Genomic DNA, 18,436 nt, shown 5'->3' on the forward strand with positions numbered 1-18,436 from the left:
AAATGACTCTCCCCTGAGGCTGATCAGACCTCAGAAGCCAGTCATGATAAGTTCAAAAGGTCATACCATATTAGACATAAAGAACCCTTTATCCTTACAATAGAAATAGTCACCTGTGTAATTAAAACCCATAAAATAACATAATAATATATATGCCATTTAGCAGACGCTTTTATCCAAAGCGACTTAAAGTCATGTATGCATACATTCTACGTATGGGTGGTCCCGGGGATTGAACCCACTACCCTGGCGTTACAAGCGCCATGCTCTACCAACTGAGCTACACACACACACACGTCTGTGCCCCCTCTCATAAGGTTCCATATGTGAGCGTGCCTCTTTAAAATACCCTTGCACTAAAACAAATAGTTCTAACAGTTGTTTTATGTGTATAATTTGCAGACCTTTTTCCATTTGGTCGTTTAAAGCTGCTCTCTCCCCACTCTCCCTAAAACTATAATCCCAGGAGGCTTTTAAAAGTGAGACACCACACACCTAACTATCATTCACTAATGCTACCTTGAATCAGAAACTCAATAAGTGAACTATAACTAAAACCTAATGATAATTCCCCTTTGACTCAAATCATTAATCATAAGTTTTAAACATCGTCTACGGATATGTTTACTTAAATGAACATGCTACCTTTAGATACAATTAACCCGATAACATTATTATCCAATGCATTACTTTTTCTCTCTGCCGCAAATGTCGTACATTTCACAGTGTAAGGAATCCGTAATTTAATCCCCGATATTTAATAAATATGCATTCTCATTCTCTCATGGCTCCTTTAATTTACTTATTTTTGGGTAACTCCCATCCGTCCCGGAACAAAGAGTTCTACCTAAACCCGCCAGAACACACTGTTCAACTAAGTTAAATCAAACCCTAAAATTGGCCATAACCAGTAAACAAATAAACAAAACACCTTTATTTCAACGTCTGAAAAGTTACTCAACCTCGATACACACACTAACAGCCATACGATTTGCTCCTTATCCCCAGTCCCTGGTGACAAAAGTGCCTCGCTAGTGACGTCATCATCAAGCACTCAACCTGCCAATTCGTAGCGACTTCAAATGAATTGTAAATAATTCTTGTTCGATTAACCAAACCTAATTTATCACATCTGTTCAAATCCTGAATTATAATTTACCACCCCAACCAACATCTCTAAATTCGCTAATTTTATAAAAGCTTTTTGATGGGCATAAATTATAATTGTCTCTTTGTTATCATTTAGAATCCATTTTGCTCTAAGTACCTGTCTCGTCTTTGACTTAGTATTTTGATTACAACTCTATTCCCAATACGTTATTTACTTGTCTAATTACAAACTCAGACTAGCATTAGTGAGTGTACGCCTTAACAATGCCTTGTCTCTGGGAACAGGGAAATCCCCTTAACCCGAACTTTTACTCCTACAACGACACCCAATAATTCCGATGATCCCTTCACATCGTTTGTTTTAAATCTCTTGAGGTATCATGTAACTTATTTTTCTATCTTCGAATTGTCGTCCCACAATATTTTTTTCCCCTGTCATACACTCAAACCACTGTGATTGACGTGCACTTTCCCTTTAAGATGAGACATTTTATTTGTTCCCTGCAATGAGAACGGAAAACAGATAATTTTTAGAATGCGTTACTTTTTGTTCAAATGCACTGGCGTTACCTTAACCAAAAATCAATACTCGGAAAAACAATCACAACTTTTTACGATTAAGCTATTCTTACCTAATTTATAGTCCAAGGCGTTGCACTATATAGCACGATTGAGTGTCTAGCAATTCCGTTGCTGGCTATAGCCACAAATCTGCCTGCCTTTGTAAAATATATATTCCCTATTCAGATTGAGTTCAGTTTTAAATTCTAATCATCAGCTTTTTTTTTCAATTCTATCTAGAACATATAATATCTGTTCAGTTATCTTTTGCAAACACTGGCGACCGTATTTTTCATGCAAATAGGCCAATTACGGTCTAAAAATCAATTTTAGTTAAACGCCTCGGCCGGGAACCGAACCGTGGATTACCGTTGGTGAGACTGTTGCGCTCGCCACTATACTACCAGCGCTATTAATTTGACTGAGACTCTCCGCAAATATACCCATTTTTACAGTTATCTGTATTTGTTACTCCGACATCTAGACAACAGAAAATAGCCCCAATTTAACGCCCAAAGTTTTCCCTGAGTTAGAATTCTCGTTTTCTGCGCGTCTCTTTCTCTTTTTTACTTCCGAAAACCAAACTCCGGCTGTGTATAACCCCTGTTTATTCTTATCTATTCCTTTCTATATAATTTTAAATTCTATGTGTTTGCAGTTCTATAAATGTGTAATTTACCGTTACTTCTAGTTATTCTTCTGTCTTAATCTCTCATGATTAAGTTTAGCTCTTTTATGGAAATCTTACCAATAGCTTTGACTTTTGAATCCGATTTTTAGGTCTAGCCTCACAACTATAAGCCCAGGGTTTGTAAGGCCCTAGTTAAAATCTTATTTTCCGGTTGTGTCAGTAAAGAACTCTAATAATCGTTATCTCACGCCACCAATTGTTAGACTCCCCTCTCGCATGGAACTATCCTGTCTATAGATATGGCTTTTATCTCATTTCTTTAGATTTAAGTTACCCTCTCCTCCTTATTCGGCTAAACAATCTTTCCTTTTCTGTCTTAATCTCTCATGATTAAGTTTAGCTCTTTTATGGAAATCTTACCAATAGTTTTGACTTTTGAATCAGACTTTTAGGTCTAACCTTACAACTATAAGCCCAGGGTTTGTAAGGCCCTAGTTAAAATCTTATTTTCCGGTTGTGTCAGTAAAGAACTCTAATAATCGTTATCTCACGCCACCAATTGTTAGACTCCCCTCTCGCATGGAACTATCCTGTCTATAGATATGGCTTTTATCTCATTTCTTTAGATTTAAGTTTCCCTCTCCTCCTCATTTGGATATTTTCCGTAGTATTAGTTGAATCGGGACGGTGATCAATACTGCCACTATTTAAATGACCAATCCAGTTATCTTGTGCATTCTTGCTGTCTCTCTACGCCCAGTATTTGTACAAGATCACCGTCCTATCTCCCAGTACCTATTTAATATCCCTTCTTAATCTCGGGCGAATGTACCTCTCATGATTAAGTTTAGTTTATTTACGGTACTGCACATTACCACAGGTTATTTTCGAACCTGCTTCCGTGTATATCGGTTCTACAAAACCCATTGTATGATGATCATACATCCCTGTGGGGATAGCAAAGTTCTTACTATTGATGAATTCTCAGAACATCAATTAAAGAACTCAAATCCCCCCAAAATCAAGAATAAAGGCTACTTTACCTGGCTGCCGGCTGGGAAAAGCACTGTTCGTTTGAATCTAGTCACTCTCTCTGTCCTCTGTGATAATACGCAGGCCTGTTTCAATTTTAACCTCAATTCAGAGGTCAGGTCTTTAGTAAAACGAGTCAAAAACTCGTCCGTGCACGATTTTCCAGCGTACTACCTCCAGGCACAGGGAGAGGTATTTAGATCCGGCACTCGAAGGACCAAATTGATAGAGGAATTCTAAATTCCTGTATGTTTTATTGCCAAAACCAATTCGCACTCATTTCTAATTCATTAATGAGTTGTAAGTTAATTATGCATGAAGTAGATTGAGACCAGTCTTAAAAGCCAAAGGTAACAGCGTTTATTACAAGAGAGTACTAACCACATACACAGATTTCCACAGGTTATAAACCGAAAATGACATCATCAGTTTCCCACAATAGCCCCGTGTTTTTTAGGTCCGGAGATGCTTTCTACTCCCCTCATAAACCAGACATTCCAATCTGTCTAAAAGATATACTTTTCTCCCACTAATGGAACATAACCCAAACATTCTTATCTTGTCTGAAAAGCTATATTTACATTTACATTTAAGTCATTTAGCAGACGCTCTTATATCATCTCTCCCCCTTAAACTTCCCAAGACGCACAGACAATGAATTCGTTCTGCTTACATTTTCAGTAACAGCTTAACCAAGAACTCATACTTTTCATACCATAACATAATAATATTATAATAAATGGTTCTAATCAATAATGTATACATAATTAATAATTTCAACTATAATTTCCTCTATCACACCTCCACCTTACCGGCCACCCTAGACCCACTTCAATTTGCATACCGCCCCAACAGGTCCACAGATGACGCATTCGCCATCACACTGCACACTGCCCTATCCCATCTGGACAAAAGGAATACCTGTGTAAGAATGCTGTTCAATCAAATAAAATCACATTTATTTATATAGCCCTTCGTACATCAGCTGATCTCTCAAAGTGCTGTACAGAAACCCAGCCTAAAACCCCAAACAGCAAGCAATGCAGGTGTAGAAGCACGGTGGCTAGGAAAAACTTCATAGAAAGGCCAAAACCTAGGAAGAAACCTAGAGAGGAACCAGGCTATGTGGGGTGGCCAGTCCTCTTCTGGCTGTGCCGGGTGGAGATTATAACAGAACATGGCCAAGATGTTCAAATGTTCACAAATGACCAGCATGGTCAAATAATAATAATAATCACAGGCAGAACAGTTGAAACTGGAGCAGCAGCATGGCCAGGTGGACTGGGGACAGCAAGGAGTCATCATGTCAGGTAGTCCTGAAGCATGGTCCTAGGGCTCAGGTCCTCCGAGAGAGAGAAAGAAAGAGAGAATTCGAGAGAGCATACTTAAATTCACACAGGACACCGGATAGGACAGGAGAAGTACTCCAGATATAACAAACTGACCCTAGCCCACAGACACAAACTACTGCAGCATAAATACTGGAGGCTGAGACAGGAGGGGTCAGGAGACACTGTGGCCCCATCCGATGACACCCCCGGACAGGGCCAAACAGGAAGGATATAACCCCACCCACTTTGCCAAAGCACAGCCCCCACACCACTAGAGGGATATCTTCAACCACCAACTTACCATCCTGAGACAAGGATGAGTATAGCCCACAAAGATTTCCGCCACGGCACAACCCAAGGGGGGGGCGCCAACCCAGACAGGAAGATCACATCAGTGACTCAACCCATTCAAGTGATGCACCCCTCCTAGGGACGGTATGAAAGAGCCCTAGTAAGCCGGTGACTCAGCCCCTGTAATAGGGTTAGAGGCAGAGAATCCCAGTGGAAAGACGGAAACCGGCCAGGCAGAGACAGCAAGGGCGGTTCGTTGCTCCAGAGCCTTTCCGTTCACCTTCACACTCCTGGGCCAGACTACACTCAATAATATGACCCACTGAAGGGATGAGTCTTCAGTAAAGACTTAAAGGTTGAGACCGAGTTTGCGTCTCTGACATGGGTAGGCAGACCATTCCATAAAAATGGAGCTCTATAGGAGAAAGCCCTGCCTCCAGCTGTTTGCTTAGAAATTCTAGGGACAATTAGGAGGCCTGCTTCTTGTGACCGTAGCGTACGTGTAGGTAGGTATTTACGGCAAGACCAAATCAGAGAGATAGGTAGGAGCAAGCCCATGTAATGCTTTGTAGGTTCGCAGTAAAACCTTGAAATCAGCTCTTGCCTTGACAGGAAGCCAGTGTAGGGAGGCTAGCACCGGAGTAATATGATCAAATTCTTGGGTTCTAGTCAGGATTCTAGCAGCCATATTTAGCACTAGCTGAAGTTTATTTAGTGCTTTATCCGGGTAGCCGGAAAGTAGAGCATTGTAGTAGTCTAACCTAGAAGTGACAAAAGCATGGATTAATTTTTCTGCATCATTTTTGGACAGAAAGTTTCTGATTTTTGCAATGTTACGTTGATGGAAAAAAGCTGTCCTTGAAACAGTCTTGATATGTTCTTCAAAAGAGAGATCAGGGTCCAGAGTAGCGCCGAGGTCCTTCACAGTTTTATTTGAGACGACTGTACAACCATTAAGATTAATTGTCAGATTCAACAGAAGATCTCTTTGTTTCTTGGGACCTAGAACAAGCATCTCTGTTTTTGTCCGAGTTTAAAAGTAGAAAGTTTGCAGCCATCCACTTCCTTATGTCTGAAACACATGCTTCTAGCGAGGGCAATTTTGGGGCTTCACCATGTTTCATTGAAATGTACAGCTGTGTGTCATCCGCATAGCAGTGAAAGTTAACATTATGTTTTTGAATAACATCCCCAAGAGGTAAAATATATAGTGAAAACAATAGGGGTCCTAAAATGGAACCTTGAGGAACACCGACATTTACAGTTGATTTGTCAGAGGACAAACAATTCACAGAGACAAACTGATATCTTTCCCGACAGATAAGATCTAAACCAGGCCAGAACTTGTCCGTGTAGACCAATTTGGGTTTCCAATCTCTCCAAAAGAATGGGGCGGCAGGGTAGCCAAGTGGTTAGAGCGTTGGACTAGTAACCGAAAGTTCGAATCCCCGAGCTGACAAGGTACAAATCTGTCGTTCTGCCCCTGAACAGGCAGTTGACCCACTGTTCCTAGGCCGTCATTGAAAATAAGAACTTGTTCTTAACTGACTTGCCTAGTAAAATAAAGGTAAAATTTAAAAAATATATATATTTTTTTAAAATGTGGTGATCGATGGTATCAAAAGCAGCACTAAGGTCTAGGAGCACGAGGACAGATGCAGAGACTTGGTCTGATGCCATTAAAAGGTAATTTATCACCTTCACAAGTGTAGTCTCAGTGCTATGATGGGGTCTAAAACCAGACGGAAGGATTTTGTATACATTGTTTGTCTTCAGGAAGGCAGTGAGTTGCTGTGCAACAGCCTTTTCTAAAATCTTTGAGAGGAATGGAAGATTCGATATAGGCCGATAGTTTTTTTATATTTCAAGGTTTGGCTTTTTCAAGAGAGGCTTTATTACTGGCACTTTTAGTGAGTTTGGTACACGTCCGGTGGATAGAGAGCCGTTTATTATGTTCAATATAGGAGGGCCAAGCACAGGAAGCAGCTCTTTCAGTAGTTTAGCTGGAATAGGGTCCAGTATGCAGATTGAAGGTTTAGAGGCCATGATTATTTTCATCATTGTGTCAAGAGATATAGTACTAAAACACTTGAGCGTCTCTCTTGATCCTAGGTCCTGGCAGAGTTGTGCAGACTCAGGACAACTGAGCTTTGAAGGAATACGCAGATTTAAAGAGGAGTGTCATTTGCTTTCTAATAATCATTATCTTTTCCTCAAAGAAGTTCATGAATTTATTACTGCTGAAGTGAAAGCCATCCTCTCTTGGGGAATGCTGCTTTTTAGTTAGCTTTGCGACAGTATCAAAAAGGAATTTCGGATTGTTCTTATATTCCTCAATTAAGTTGGAAAAATAGGATGATCTAGCAGCAGTAAGGGCTCTTCGATACTGCACAGTACTGTCTTTCCAAGCTAGTCGGAAGACTTCCAGTTTGGTGTGGCGCCATTTCCGTTCCAATTTTCTGGAAGCTTGCTTCAGAGCTCGGGTATTTTCTGTGTACCAGGGAGCTAGTTTCTTATGAGAAATGTTTTTAGTTTTTAGGGGTGCAACTGCACCCTCAATGACTACAGCTCAGCATTCACCACCATAGTACCATCCAAGCTCATCATCAAGCTGGAGGCTCTGGGTCTCAACCCGGCTCTGTGCAACTGGATCCTGGACTTTGACGGACCGCCTCCAGGTGGTGAAGGTAGGAAACATCTCCACTTCGTTGACCCTCAACACTGGGGCCCCACAAGGGTGCGTGCTCCGCCCCCTCCTGTACTCCCTGTTCACCCACGACTGCGTGGCCATGCACGTCTCCAAGTCAATCATCAAGTTTGCAGATGACACAACAGTAGTGGGCTTGATCACCAACAATGACAAGACATCCTACAGGGAGGAGGTGAGGGAACTCGGAGTGTGGTGTCAGGAAAACAACCTCACACTCAGTGCCAACAAAACAAAGGAGATGACCATGGATTTCAGAAAACAGCAGAAGGAGCAGCCCCCTATCCATATCGAAGGGACAGTAGTGGAGAAGGTGTAAAGTTAAGTTCCTCTGCTTACACATCACAGACAAACTGAAATTGTCCATCCACAAAACCCTGACAAACTTTTACAGATGCACAAGAGAGGATGCTTTGGCGAGAGCATCCTGTTGGGCTGTGTCACAGCCTGTACGGCAACTGCACAGCCCTCAACCGCATGGCTCTACAGCATGGTGGTGCGGTCTGCACAACGCATCACCGGGGGCAAACTACCTGCCCTCCATGACACCTACAGCACTCGATGTCACAGGAAGGCCAAAAAGATCAAGGACATCAACCACCCGAGCCACTGCCTGTTCACACCACTATCATCCAGAAGGCGAGGTCAGTACAGGTACATCAATGCTGGGACCGAGAGATTGATTCAGTTCACTCTAAATAATACCACTGTAATAATGTTTATATATCTTACATTACTCATATCACGTGTATATACTATTTTATACCATCTATTGCACCTTGCTGCTTGGCCATCGCTCATGCGTTTCCTTACATATACATATTCTCATTCACCCCTTTTAGATTTGTGTGTATTAAGTAGCTGTTGGGGAGTTGCTAGATTACTTGTTATATATTACTGCACTGTCGGAACTAAAAGCAGAAGCATTTCGCTACACTCGCATGAACATCTATTAACCAGGTGTATGTGACCAATAAAATTTGATTTGATGTGACAGAATGGAACGAAACCTGATGATTGGTGTGTCAGATGTCTGTATGGTTCATTGGCTCTCCTAAACACCCATTTTGGTTACCAGGATATAGGTAGCATATTTACTCACTCTGTCAACAAGCTTGATCATTTGTTCAATCCATTGTTGAATGAGAAATATAATAGCTCTGTTGCTTCTTATTTTAGCTTCTTTGTCTTTGCAATTAATGATCACTGTCTTTCCTCCATGTGTCTGTCTCCTCTGTTCTGTCTGTTTTCTGTACAGTAAATCTTCACAGGCAGTTATTCCCAATCCCCCGTCTCTCAGAATGTACCGCTTTATATAGTGTAGGTAGTAGTACTCTGTGGTCTACAGCTCCCCTCTGAGCTTAATGTGAACAGACTTATCTCTCACTAAAAAACATCAAGCTGGAGGTCTGGCAAACCAAATAAAAATGTATTTCTATGGGTTTCCTAGATTGCAGTGTAGCCTAGGGTAGCCTAGTGGTTAGAGCGTTGGACTAGTAACCGGAAGGTTGCAAGTTCAAACCCCTGAGCTAACGAGGTACAAATCTGTCATTCTGCCCCTGAACAGGCAGTTAACCCACTGCTCCTAGGCAGTCATTGTAAATAAGAATTTATTCTTAACTGACTTGCCTAGTAAAATAAAGGTAAAAAATAGCAACAGAGGAAGATGAAATGGACCCTGACATCAAAGGGAAATGTCCAACATTTCTTGCCATTGAGGTCTTACTTTGACCTTCTGACCTAACAGTAGCCATTCCTCCCAACGATGTTTCCAGATTGTTAATGAGCTGCTGCTGCTGATAGTAATTTGTTTCCCCTTCCCACTTCCCTGTTTAATCAAGGGTAGATTTGAGAATGGAAATGGTTGTTGTCAAGGGACGTTCTTACCTACTGCATCACACAATGGTATGAGGTCAGCAAAGAACATATTTGTGTCAATGTTAGGTCGGTAATGGAAAAGTGGATAGAATAGGAGAGATGTGACTCTTGTACCTAAACATGACCTTACCTGAAGGCTGAAATTCATCAATAATGTAAAATGTACCTCTTTTTGTTAGTGTATTAGTGTGTCTCAGGCAGTTAAAATGTTGCTTTCTACTAACATGGCTAATACCACAGGGTCATGTTCAGTTAAGTCCACCATAGCAAAAGATTTTAAACAATAAAATGAAAATGTGGGTTTTTCCCCCTCCTTGTTTTTTCAGTTTGGTGCCTAATGAGCCAGTCAGTACTGGAGAAACAAAATGGAGATGTGCTCTTTGGTTACTTATAACCTTAGAGGCATCATCTGCCAGGCTGCTGTCAAGTTTAATCTACTCTGGTTTGGTTTCTCCTATTATGCTGATGGTTGGGACTGGCTGACTGCAGGAGTTGACCAGGCAAAGAGTGTGCTTCCCAAATGACACCCTATTTGCTTTATAGTCCACTACTTTTGACCAGTGCCCGGGTTCTATTTTGTATGCAAACAGGGAGAGAGTTAGGGAAGAACTATACTGAACAAAAATACAAACGCATGCAACAATTTCAAAGATTTTACAGTTCATAGAAGGACATCAGTCAATCCAAATAAATACATGATGCCCTAATCTATTGACTTCAAATGACTGGGCAGGAGCACAGCCAAGGGTGGGCTTGGAAAGACACAGGCCCACCCACTTCGGAGCCAGGCCCAGCCAATCAGAATGAGTCGTCGTCCCCCTTCAGCAGGTGAAGAAGCTGGATGTGGAGGTCCTGGGCTGGCGTGGTTGGTTGGAAGTACTGCCAAATTCTATTAAATGATGTTGGAGGAAGCGGCTTATGGTAGAGAAATGAACATTCAATTATCTGGCAACAGCTCTAGTGGACATTCCTGCAGTCAGCATGCCAGTTGCACTCTCCCTCAACTTGATACTTTTGTGGCATTGGGTTGTGTGACAAAACAGCACATTTTAGTGTAGCTTTTTATTGTCCCCAGCACAAGGTGCACCTGTGTAATGATGCTGTTGAACTTCTTTATGCCACATCTGACAGGTGGATGGATTATCTTGGAGAAATGCTCACTAACAGGGATGTAAACACAATTTGAGAGAAATAAGATTTTTTTATGGACATTTTCAAGGGCTCTTTTATCTTTATTGTATTTGAGTTTTATATTTTTGTTCCGTATATTTAGATATGCATCATAGTCAACACCTGCAACTACTTCATGTGTTGGCTAGTCCTCACTGGCCTGTCCTCCAGAGGGTAAACTGATAAGCAGCCTGTATCAGAGCTGTCATTCCCCCTCATGTTCCTCTCTACGATCACCTGTCTACTGAAACTTGAAGCCTGTAACACCCTGTAGCAACTCCACAAAGCCCCAGTGCCAACCACATGACAAAGAGCTGGTAATTTTACATTGTTGTTGCTTCCCTCATTCCGCCTTATTTAGTCAAGTACCATTCAATTAAAAGGTGTTTTATAAAAAAGGACTGTGTGACATAAGCCGTGTTTGAGTATTGATGAGGTGTAACAGACGTATGGGGTCCTCTAGTCAGACACAGTTAGTCGTTATGTTTCATGGCCATAGGAAAGGGGGACACCTAGTCAATTGTACAACTGAATGCCTTCAACTGAAATGTCTTCCGCATTTAACCCAACCCCTCTGAATCAGAGGATCCAGTCCAGATGTACCATGTTTATTTACTGTGACCACCCCCCTCAACCCAAGCGTCTGTTCGTAACAGGCTCACTCAGTTGATTTGGCTGTTATGTATACTTACTATTAAGATGTAATGCCGTAGGCCTTAACTATTGAAAAAGTTATTGGTAAATCTCCAAATATGCACCCAGACCCAGATTTTCACAACAACCATGTAACCTTAGCTAAGGAAAGTAACACCTGTCTTTTTATTCTCATGACATCTCTAAGGTGCTATTAGTGTAAAATGAGAACTCTAGCATACAGTTAGACCTAGAGGTCGACTGATTAATCCGAATGGCTGATTTCAAGTTTTCATAACAACCGTTAATCTGCATTCTCGAGGAGACTGCGTGGCAGGTTGGCCACCTGTTACGCGAGTGCAGGCAGCAAGGAGCCATGGTAAGTTGCTAGCTAGCATTAAACTTATCTTATAAAAAACAATTAATCTAAACATAATCACTAGTTAACTACAGTACACATGGTTGATGATATTACCAGTTTAACTAGCTTGTCCTGCGTTGCATATAATCAATGCGGTGCCTGAAATTGTGTCACTTCTCTTGCGTTCAGTGTAAGCAGTCGGTATATGCAGCAGTTTGTGTCACCTGGCTCGTTGCGAACTGTGTGAAGACCATTTCTTCCTAACAAAGACCATAATTAATTTGCCAGAATTTTACATAATTATGACGTAACATTGAAGGTTGTGCAATGTAACAGCAATATTTAGACTTAGGGATGCCACTCGTTCGATAAAATACGGAACGGTTCCGTATTTCACTGAAAGAATAAACATTTTGTTTTCTAAATGAAAGTTTCTGGATTTAAACATATTAATTACCTGAGGCTCGTATTTCTGTGTGTTTTTATTATATTATAATTAAGTCTACGATTTGATATTTGATAGAGCAGTCTGACTGAGACATGGTAGGCAGCAGCAGGCTCGTAAGCATTCATTCAAACAGCACTTTCCTGCGTTTGCCAGCAGCTCTTTGCAATGCTTGACCCCCACAGTGCTGTTCATGACTTCAAGCCTATCAACTCCCAACATTAGACTGGCAATACTATAATGCCTATAAAAACATCCAATCGTCAAAGGTCTATGAAATACAAATGGTATAGAGAGAAATAGTCCTATAATAACTACAACCTAAAACTTCTTACCTGGGAATATTGAAGACTCATGTTAAAAGGAACCACCAGCTTTCATATGTTCTCATGTTCTGAGCAAGGAACTTAAACGTTAGGTTTTTTACATGGCACATATTGCACTTTTACTTTCTTCTCCAACACTGTGTTTTTGCATTATTTAAACCAAATTGAACATGTTTCATTATTTATTTGAGAATAAATAGATTTTATTTATGTATTATATTACGTTAAAATAAGTGTTCATAGTTCATTCATTATTGTTGTAATTGTAATTATTACACACATTATATATATCCCATATATAAATCGTCCGAACTAATCGGTAGCAGCTTTTTTTGGTCCTCCAATAATCGGTATCGGCGTCGAAAAATCATTATCGGTCAACCTCTCGTTAGACCGCTTTGTTCTGCGCTTTCTAAACTCATTGTGCGGTCCTGGTTTCTAGCCCAGAGCATTTGAAATGGAGAAGGTTTTTGTTTTAGAGGCTTCTCATGATGACAAGGGTAACAAATGGAATGTTCAACAGTTTTCACCTAACAATAGAGCTGTAGCTAGGCCAGGTCCTCTGCCAAGGGTCTGCTGGAATAGCAGGGAGGGAGGGAGTGTGGTCATCACAACACCACCCAGCCCCTCTATACAGGAGGACCCTCTCTTCTCTTGAAGGGGGGGGGGACAGCCCCTTTGATTCTACCCAAGGCCTTTCAGATCTAATTCCTCCAGAGTCTGGAGGGGAAAGGAGGGAAAGAAAAGGAGTGATGTCATAGGCCAACGTCTGTGACTAGGTACTGCTGATTTGGTGTCAGTTCTCACCCTCAGTCCTCGTTTTTAGTCAGCTTTGCTAGTGTATAATTATGTTCACTCCGGGGCCTGAAATTTCCCAAAATTTAATTTGCGACAATTGTACATCCGCTAAGAAAAGTCTGCGAAAACTTAAAAACAACATCCATGGAGAAGTCAACATACAAGTGGAAGTAACAACGAATGCAAATAAGTTAGAAATTGTGCAACTAATGCACATGATGGTAGAAACACGTCTCGTAAAGATCCCATGGCACTTATCGTAAGAGGGGATGTTAACCCCGGTGTCCTGGCTAAATTCCCAATCTGGCCTTCATACCATCATGGCCATCTAATCATCCCCAGCTCATTCATCTCCTCTCCTCTCCCCTGGAACTATTCCCTAGGTCATTGCTATAAATGAGAATGTGTTCTCAGTCAACTTACCAAAAGGTCTCTGTGAATGTGTTTGGCTGAACACTAGGCTACAATAACAATCTTTTGTCACGAGGAGAGGGTTACAGCTGGGCACTGCATTGATTGCTGTGTGAACTCCCCTCCTCTCCAAACGTTCTCCACCAGCTGAAAACGGGCTAATTTCCATCAAGATTGTCTGTTATTGCATGTTTCCCGAGGTTTGTAAGTGACCTCGTCCTCCATATTCACGCCAGTGGAAGATTCCTGTTCTCTTCTGGCTGGAGGCTGGGGCTTTGGTGCATGGTGGCAAGTAGGCTGGCACACAGGACGTCTGCTGCTATTGTTTCATTCCTCTGGTATTTCTGTTAGTTAATCTCTTATGTTCTCCTCTGTGATTTCAGGACAGTCTCCAGCAGCTCATCCTGATGACCCTGCCTAATGTGCTGACCATGGCTAAGGACCCCCTCTCAGGTACTGTGGTGCTCAGTCTCTTTTAACCAAACGCACAACTAGTCTCAGATAGCTACACCTCAATCCAGTTGACTAGCTAGCTAGTGCAGGATTCACAACATGCGCTTACATTGTCCCCAACATACTAACAAGTTGTTAAAAACCTACCTTACATATCCCCTTGTCATCGCAGGCCAGTTCATCTACTGTACTGTGTGAGGGCATGTTCTCTGTTGGGTGGGAAGGATGCACATGTTGTGGCCCTTTTCTGGGGTCAGTCAGGAAGTGGGAAAGGCAGGAAAAGACCCATTGGAACCCTGCAGCCTGTCTGTCTGCATGTAGGAGGCTAATCAAACCATGGAGAGTGTGGGGCCTCCGGCCTGGTGTCGACAACCTCTCAGGGTCACACCTGATATGGCTAGCTGAATGTTTGGGGCTATGGAGAGGGTCAGACCTGATATAGTGGGTGAGTGGCAGATTTTATTTTCCTACCGGGTGCCAATTGAACTAGATCTAGGCCTTTGATTGGCCCTTATATGAAAATGTGTTTAGCAGTCAAGAACAACAGGGATCTACGAGTGGGAGTGTGGGAGGCTTTTGCTGTAAGCCAGCCTTGGTATGTGAACTTAATCTGAATAGTGCATGTGTTCATATTATTGTTTGTGGATGGACATGTTGTGTTATGTTTGTATGGAATGGCCTTTGGAAGTTAGCTTTTCAATGAGTTCCCATGTACAGTGTAGAAACAGTGAAAAACTCCTCTCAGGGCGACACCACTGCCTGCCTATTTTTTTTAAACGGCCTAGTGGGTTAACTGCCTGTTCAGGGGCAGAACGACAGATTTGTAACTTGTCAGCTCGGGGATTTGAACTTGCAACCTTCCGGTTACTAGTCCAACGCTCTAACCACTAGTCTACCCTGCCGCCTATGTGTATAACTCGCTTGTCTTTTTAGATGGTCTCAATGGAGTAAGGGCAGGGCTGGGTCTCAGACATGGTCTCCATGGTAACCTTGTTGCCCTTTCCCCCAGAGTTCTGATCCAGCTTTTTAGGAGTTCCCTCCAGGCAAGGGGACACAGACACACACACACACAGCTGATCCCATACAAACCTTGTACAAAATGAAGCAGTAAAGACTTGTAAATCATATGTATCTGTAAAAAAAATATATATATATATAGCGCTTCCACACGGCAAGCGGTACTGGTTCATCATGTCTGACACCAACAGGCTACTGAACAGCTTCTATCACTGAGCCATAATACTGCTAAATAGCTAACAGAATGGCTACATGGACTATGTTGAATTGACCCTTGTATTTTATTTTTGCTCCATTTCTATGCACACTCGCAGGACTGTACACATTGACACACACTGACAAGCCAACACACATAGCATGCACCCACATTTATTCTGTCTCTACACACATGCGTGCATACAATCATAATTTACGCTGCTGCTAATCTGTTTATCATGTATCCTGATCCCTTACCCCTATACTCCAGTATCCCTGCACATTGTAAGTATGGTATTGGAACTGACCCTGTGTATAGTGTCTTACTTTTTCCTGTACTTATTTTTATATCCTCTGTGTTTTTGTTCTACCTTGGTATTTATTTTGCTATATTGATTACTGCTTTGTTGGGTTGGAGCTTGCATTAAAGGAATTTCACTGTACTTGTGAACTTAACTTGAAACTTCAAACATAAAGGCTTGCTACATCCACAAAAACACCCAAACAACCCTGAGCTGAGGCTGATTTAATGATTGACCCACTGACTGATTGCTCCTAACCAAACCAACAGGGATGGGAGAGATCCTTCAGCCCATTAGTGTAAGAACTGGGGGATGGGAGAGACCCAGAAAGTTGTCATTTGGGATTTGCTGCCTACCTGTGGGATTTAAACCAAAATCGAATTTGCGCTCAAAATCAATCTGCTAAAAGAAAATGTGATTTTAATCAGTTATGTCTTCATCTTTCTCTTCAACAGGCAAGAGCATGGAAGAGGTGAAGAGACTGCTGCTGTTGATCCTAGGCTGTGCTGTGCAGGTAACACAATACACACTAATTGAGACGGGCAGATCTGGACTCAAATAGTATTCCAATTCTTTCAAATACTTTAGATGTCCTTGATTGAGCTTGTCTGGTGCAATGGAATAGTCTGACAAAATGCAAAGCCCACCCACCTGGCACAGTCCTCGGGCAAGCTCAATATGGCCTTCAAATGTTTGAGATGAATTTCTCTTTGAAATCGACATGTCCAATGTTGCACCAAAACCACAGAGCATGGCAGAGGCTCTGAGATATAAATGGTTAAATGGTGCAGGACAGGGACCACCCACCCGTGCCGGCACCAGAGGCTATTGTTTTCTTTCCCTCCCAATTCCCTGGCCTCTCACTCAATTTGAATAGTTGATGAAATGTCCTCAGTAATTTTTTTATAATCATGATACAATCAAAACATGTCAATGTCGGGCATAGATGGAATGCATTATGTAAGTCAATTTTTTAAAATTTCACCTTTATTTAACCAGGTTGGCCAATTGAGAACAAGTTCTCATTTACAACTGGGAACTGGCCAAGATAAAGCAAAGCAGTGTGACAAAAACAAAAACACAGTTACACATAAACAAATGTACAGTCAATAACACACAAGAAAAGAAAAATAGAAAAATCTATTTACAGTGTGTGCAAATGTAGGGAGGTAGGCAATAAATAGGCCCTACAGGTGCAAATAATTACAATTTAGCATTAATACTGGAGGGATGTGCAGATGATGTGCACGTAAAGATACTGGGGTGAAAAGAGCAAGAGGGTAAGTAATAATATGGGGATCAGGTAGTCGGGTGTGCCATTTACAGATTGGCTGTGTACAGGTACAGTGATCAGAAAAGCTGCTCTCACAGATGATGCTTAAATTTAGAGGGAGATATAAGACTCCAGCTTCAGAGATTTTTGCAATTTGTTCCAGTCATTGTCAGCAGAGAACTGGAAGGAAAGGCGGCCAAAGGAAGTGTTGGCTTTGGGGATGACCAGTGCAATATACCTGATGGAGCGCGTGCTACGGGTGGATGTTGCTATGGTGACCAGTGAGCTAAGGCGGGGCTTTACCTAGCAAAGACTTATAGATGACCTGGAGCCAGTGGGTATGGCGACGGATATGTAGTGAGGGCCAGCTAACGAGAGAATACAGGTCACAGTGGTGGGTATTATATGGGGCTTTGGTGATAAAATGGATGGGATTTAAACCACAATCGAAGGGTCAATGTGTTATATATGCATCTTGTAATTGCACTAACCCTGTTTTTTTCCTATCCATTGAATGAAAATGACCTGAGTCCAACAACAAGCCCTAAGCTGACAATTAGACATGTGCTGCCTCAGGTTCTCCATGTTACTCTACACAGTATTTCTACACGATTTAAACCTTTTCATCTGGCTTATATGTAATTATGACCATTCACACACCCAGTCTTTGTGTTCCGTAGAGAATGGGATAACCAAGTCTGAATCGGAATATGTTTCTGATAGTTTATAGATATCTAATTGAAGTGTCTGTCATTGTTTCTCTCTGCAGTGTGAGAGGAAAGAAGAGATAATTGAGAAGATCAAACTGCTCGACATTGAGAGGCAGGCAGCCATCGTCTCCCACATTCAAGAGGTTAGTAGTACAGGTGTAGGTGTGTTCACGTCAAAGCAGGCACACATATTCATGCGCATCAGCAATTCCTTTTTTATAGTGATTATTTTTCTCACATTATCTTCAGATACAGTGGTGCAAAAAAGTATTTAGTCAGCCACCAATTGCGCAAGTTCTCCCACTTAAAAAGATGAGAGGCCTGTAATTTTCATCATATGACAGACAAAATCAGAAAAAAAATCAGAAAATCACATTGTAGGATTTTTTATGAATTTATTTGCAAATTATGGTGGAAAATAAGTATTTGGTCAATAACAAAAGTTTATCTCAATACTTTATATACCCTTTGTTGGCAATGACAGAGGTCAAACGTTTTCACAAGGTTTTCACACACAGTTGCTGGTATTTTGGCACATTCCTCCATGCAGATCTCCTCTAGAGCAGTGATGTTTTGGGGCTGTTGCTGGGCAACACGGACCTTCAACTCCCTCCAAAGATTTTCTATGGGGTTGAGATCTGGAGACTGGCTAGGCCACTCCAGGAAATGCTTCTTACGAAGCCACTCCTTCATTGCCCGGGCGGTGTGTCTGGGATCATTGTCATGCTGAAAGACCCAGCCACGTTTCATCTTCAATGCCCTTGCTGATGGAAGGAGGTTTTCACTCAAATCTCACGATAC

General features: G+C 41.7%; 1 protein-coding gene across 1 annotated transcript in view; it reads left to right on the top strand.

Annotated features, from left to right (window-relative positions):
- The window catches only part of LOC124046596 (protein Daple-like), a 111,464-nt gene that overhangs the window by 51,220 nt on the left and 41,808 nt on the right, over positions 1-18,436 (top strand). The window contains exons 4-6 of the mRNA XM_046367145.1: positions 14,069-14,138; positions 16,108-16,166; positions 17,695-17,778. Coding sequence (XP_046223101.1) covers positions 14,069-14,138; positions 16,108-16,166; positions 17,695-17,778 — 213 coding nt within the window. The remainder of the gene's footprint in view (positions 1-14,068; positions 14,139-16,107; positions 16,167-17,694; positions 17,779-18,436) is intronic.

This window comes from Oncorhynchus gorbuscha, linkage group LG10 (assembly GCF_021184085.1).
Source record: "Oncorhynchus gorbuscha isolate QuinsamMale2020 ecotype Even-year linkage group LG10, OgorEven_v1.0, whole genome shotgun sequence".
In the NCBI taxonomy this organism is placed as follows: Eukaryota; Metazoa; Chordata; class Actinopteri; order Salmoniformes; family Salmonidae; genus Oncorhynchus; species Oncorhynchus gorbuscha.